Source organism: Quercus lobata, chromosome 4 (genome assembly GCF_001633185.2).
Source record: "Quercus lobata isolate SW786 chromosome 4, ValleyOak3.0 Primary Assembly, whole genome shotgun sequence".
Classification (NCBI taxonomy): Eukaryota; Viridiplantae; Streptophyta; class Magnoliopsida; order Fagales; family Fagaceae; genus Quercus; species Quercus lobata.
The window spans coordinates 39715127-39720513 of NC_044907.1; the positions used below are offsets into that span (position 1 = coordinate 39715127).

A 5387-nucleotide genomic window follows, 5' to 3' on the forward strand; every position below is an offset into this window, starting at 1 on the left:
TATATCAATTTTGCTATCTTCTTCTTTATTATCTATTTTATCATTGTTTATGCTTCTATATATTACTGCTGTGCTCTCTCCTGGGTAGTTAATGGCATTGTGATTCTGAATCTTAAATTGTTTCACTGTTATGGGTGTAAAGGATACTCCCATTTGCAGTGTTATACTATATTAGTTGTAGGACTCTTATACGTTAGCCTTTATCCTTTTGTAGAGGATTTTTCTGCAACATAAAAGGAGATTCTAAAATTGGTTAGCAAAGTCCATTATTTTCTTAAGTATATTTCAACAAATTTTCCTCCCCTTGATCTGATTCATTATAAGATACAAGTTTTCTCATACACTCAAAGCTTAGTGAATAAATTTACATAATGGGCTTGTTAGAATACAAGCCCAGACTTTAATAGGGCTCATACAAGAACTTTAATAGTTTTTTCGTATCATAAGGGTATGGGTTTTGCAAATGAGCGTAAGTTTTTCACACGTGTGATTAAATTTGTGTGATCTGAACCATTTAATCAAATTTAATATACACATATTACAAACTTACAGATTTTCTGTGTCTCATATAATTAGAAACCAATGAAGAGGATCGTCGTCTCATAAAAAAAATAAAAAATAAAAAGATCTCCAAATCATTTTATTTGGCCATAGATTATACATAAACAAAGTATTAGCACTGTTCTTCGTATAATATTCTGAGGAATATGAACTAGTTCCTACGACGTTAACCAACATTTGTAGCTATCTCTAGAAAGTTGACAAGTATTTCAGCAAGGTTTGAATGTTATCCCTTCTAGATAATTACCTACCACTTTGTTTTCAAAGATTTGAATCTTAAAAAGTGAAAGCATACTTTTTTCAATTGGTCAATGATGTCAATTGCCTCACTATGGGCAAAATCCCTTGGCCACTAGATTTGGGTAAATTGAAGTAATTAGGGTCACCATCAAATTACAATTCAATCCGGTAATACTTTGTTATTATTACAATATTACTTTTTTTGCTGAACACACATCCTTGACTTATGTGTAAATCCATAACATACATGTTTTTCAACAAGCACTCTGATTATCTATATGACTTGTTGAGAAATTTGTATCTCAAAATGTTTATGTATCTATGCAAATGAATAGAATGTAGAAACCTCATTTTATATACCAAAGCAACCTTAGCCAAAAGTTCCGTGCAGAATTAATTGATTTTATTTATTTTGAATCCTTGATTACAACTTATCAAAGAATGACAACTTTTACACAATCCTTTCTCTTTCTTTTTTGTTGGCAACAATCAACTTATTTTTTTACCTTGAGGAACTCAAATACAAATGTATAATTGAAAACAATTGAACAAATTGAAGACATTTATGTAACAATTTCCTTGAAAAAATTAAAGGCCAGCTGTGTAAGGTACGTTGGTAGCCGGCAACCATGAACCGCCGGAGATGAAGTTTGAGACGGTGTATTGTGAAGCCACGGATGCACTAGTAATGACATGGTAGCCAGGCCAATTGACCCTCTTAGTAGTCGATGAGCCCGGCCCTGTGTTAGCGTACTCCCCATAATACAAGGTCTTAAGGGCAAAATTTCCACTCCATTCCATCCATCCAGCTGGAGCAATCAAGCTATCTAAGTATGTTTTCATAAAAACTGTGCGTGAGTACTCCTTCCATGGTCTCCCTAAGTATGTCGTAACTGAGCTCTGGGATGCCTTTAAATCTGAAGCAGCCTTAACTGTACAATCATGAATGGAAATTCCAGTATTTTGATTAGGGTCAGTCCTACCTTGGGCAGTGAGAGTGTTCGTCTTGTTAGGAGGGTAACGTGCATAAATGTTACAATTTTGCAACACAACTGCGGCATTTCCAAATATGAAATCAACTGTACCATATATGTCACATTCCCTGTAGAATTGCCTTTGGGAGTGGACATAAAGGGTGTCTTGGTACCCTTCCAAGCTACACCTATAAAATACCGATAGATCAGACCCTGATCGAAGGGCCACGGCTTGGTGATTTACTGCTCCGGCAGTGTTCCTTATAGTGATGTCGCGAGCGATGAATCCATCTCCGACGACAGCTGAAAATTCAAAATAACAAAAGCTTAATTTTCATGTAAAAAATATTTTACTCAAATTCTAGATTAACATTCATTATTTTAGTAAATTTATGGCTGTATAAGGTGTAAGACATAATATTTTGAGGTACTTAAGTATTAGCCAGTTAGGACCACAAGTAATTAAATACGACAGTAATTATTAACATAATTAATAGCATTACTTTTATTATATATACACAGGTAATGCTTTGTTGGCCACCTTTGATTGAAACTTAATTAAGCAAACAAAACCTATCCAAAAATAAAATAAAAATATTAAAGTTATAAACAAATCAGATCGTGAATTTTTCTCCTAGTGGGCCGTGCCCTACGACTTGTACGAATTTTAATCGGTTCTTGTACTCTTTTCCACATTTGTTATAGATGGAAAGGGTTTGGTAGTTGGTACCATAGCGTACAGATAGGCTCAAGCTAGGTAATTTAATCTTGTCATTTTCTACTTGACATGCAAAGATAGATACGTCTTCAAATATTCGTTAAACCACTTAAAAAGTCAATACACTATTACTCAACAACTTTTAAACCCTATTGAATATTCATCTATTAATGTTCTTGTAAAATGTTTATAATGATACTTAACTACTTAACTATGTCACTGATTATGCCTCTTTTTTTTTTTTTTTTTTTTTTTTTTTAACAAGATATAATTTTTCCTTTAACCTAATCTAAGTATATATGTATATGAAACTCATTCCTGGAGACTTGAATCTCAACCCTTATCCCTCACACCCCACAAACATTTATTAAATCAAAGTTATTCGTGCGCATGAAGTGCAAGTGGATTCCGTTCTTGATAAAAAAGGGTAGGTGGAGTTGCGTAAAATCACGCAGTATAAGAATAATTTTGTAAATCGATGAATCTCTTGTTTATGGTAACTTAATGAAGAGAGAGAATACTATAGTATTAATCTAGAAATTCTGGACCATTGTCCTTTTCGGCCTATTCCTTGCAAAAACTTCCATTGAAAAAGAGAACCCAATTTTACAAAAAAGAAATTTTCCACAAATTTTTGTCAAATTTAATGCTATAGTCATCGTACTTATTTAAATTTGATAAAGAAGGCCAAAAAATAATTGATAATCAAAATACTTTGGAAAGAAAGTATCTCATGCATCTAATATATATTGAACATATGAACTACAATTTGATGACCAAAAGAAAACTTCTTCCACAAAATTTTGTCAAATTTGATGACTTAGTAATCCTACTTAATTTTGAAACAAAAGCCAAAACATGTCATTGACGACCAAAGTCTCTTGAAAATTAAGAAAGTATCTATCCGATATATGTATTGGATGTAAGTCTTACACACTCATGAGAACCCCATGTTGTAGGATTTCCAATACATATATTAGATGCAACAGATAATTTTTCTTTTCTTTGAACCTAAACTTACATGTGTAACCCTGGAGAGATTAAAAAATAAATAAAAAAACAAAAACAAAACCAAGCCTTGCTTTGGTGAATGACATGCATTATGAAATATGACTCCTTTTAAATTCAAAGTTTGATGAGTAATCTCATTAAAATTTTTAAATTATGCACTCAATAACTCAGCTGACTTACATATCTAAAAGTTCAATTGAGGTCAATTTACGGAGAGAGGTGCCTCTCTTTTTTCTTTTCTTTTTTTCCCTTTTTTTCCAAAATGGTTAGAAGTTTCTTGGGATTCTTGCATTTCTTAGTACAAGCCATGATTTTATCCACTAGACAAATAAATATATATATAATATTTTATAGGGAACCAATTAATAGCAATTTCTTAGCACAAAAATTTAGCATATATTATTAGATGTCAATTGAATTTACTTACCAATAGTGGCTGAATTGAAGGTTGTAGAACCTCCACCAACACTTTTGCTCCCAGTGACTATGGTTTTCCCTATACCATCTCCCACCAACATAATATTCTTCAACTTTATCTCAACGTTTTCTTTGTATGTCCCAGCCTTTACATATATCACAAACCTCCCACTTCCTGACCGTGACGATGCTGCACTTATCGCCTCCTTTATCGTCTTATAATTCCCTGAACCATCTTGTGCCACCACAATATTAGCCTTTGGAGTTGAAGAAGACTGCAAGAGTTTCCGGTCACCGGGCTTAACCCATGTTGGGAAACCATGTTTATAACTCGGTACAGTGTATGGAACTTTGTTAAGAGCCAAAGCGTTGCTAATTAGCTTAGAAACATTGTTTGACATCAAGGGCAAGAGATTGTCCGGGATCCCTAGTTCAATAAACCCGGCCCGACACGTCTCAAGGTTGGTTAGAGCCGTGCTGAGCCATGTTTGAGCTTCGGTTTGGCTGCAATTGACATTAGGGTCGATGGTTTTGTTAAGCCTAAGGTGGGTGTACTCATAAAGCTCAAGGCAATCAGCCCATGCAGCCTTTTCACGAGCATTTTTGCACTTGGGCCCCAGTGAAAATATGTTATTTTGAGCTTTCAGGGCACGTTCTAGTGCAAGCTGCTTTGAAATTGTGAAAAAATCGGACTTTTGCTTGATGGGGTTGTGGTAATTAGGCTTATGGCTTAAAAAATACTCACATGGCTCAGGGTTTGGGGTTTGGCTACACCATTTTTTAATATCTGCTTGGGAGTAACCAAGAATGGTTGGAGACAGAAAAAGAGGCACAAATAGAAGTGTAACCAATGCTCGAAGTGCCATGTTTTGGCCTTTTCGATGGGCTATAAGAAATGTTTGACAGACAAGGGACAATATTAGATGTGAATGATTGGGTGTTTGGGATTTGTATGGGACTTCATGCCTCCAAACTCATACTTATATAGAAGAAGAAAACGATAAGAGTCGTAACAATGTGGGAAACACAACATTTTTTCTAGTTTTTATAATAATTAATGACTTTTTTTTTTCAAAATTAGAATGAATGATATTATAAAATAATAACATAATATTAGAGTGGCTAACAATATTTTTATAAAATATTATAATACCGTTAGTATTACAATAATTTGAAGTTTGGTTTGGGGTAGTTTTTGAAAAAACTAACTAATATTGACTAAATTTTGTATGTTGACCTTAGATGATGAAGGACGTTCTTGGAGGCTAGAAGCGCGTATGCATGCAATAAATATTGTATGAATGAAAATTTAGCGTTGGAATCTGAATGTATGGAGTTCTAATCACATAGCAAATTGGGACAGCCTACCTACGTTGAAGAATTTTTGAATGAGAATGTTTTATGGACAACTTGCATGTATGACTGGACCACAGGATGATATGAAATTATGAATGATCAAAATTAAA

The 5387-nt window shown here is 33.8% G+C and overlaps 1 protein-coding gene across 1 annotated transcript; it reads right to left on the bottom strand.

Annotated features, from left to right (window-relative positions):
* Positions 1 to 1202: 1202 nt before the first annotated feature.
* On the bottom strand, positions 1203 to 4869 carry LOC115983846 (pectinesterase 2-like). The gene is made up of 2 exons (XM_031106681.1): positions 3932 to 4869; positions 1203 to 2078 (listed from the first exon to the last, which is right to left on the bottom strand). The coding sequence occupies exons 1-2, from the start codon at positions 4785 to 4787 to the stop codon at positions 1390 to 1392; spliced, it is 1545 nt and encodes a 514-aa protein (XP_030962541.1). The 5' UTR covers positions 4788 to 4869; the 3' UTR covers positions 1203 to 1389.
* Between the last annotated feature and the right edge of the window lie 518 nt (positions 4870 to 5387).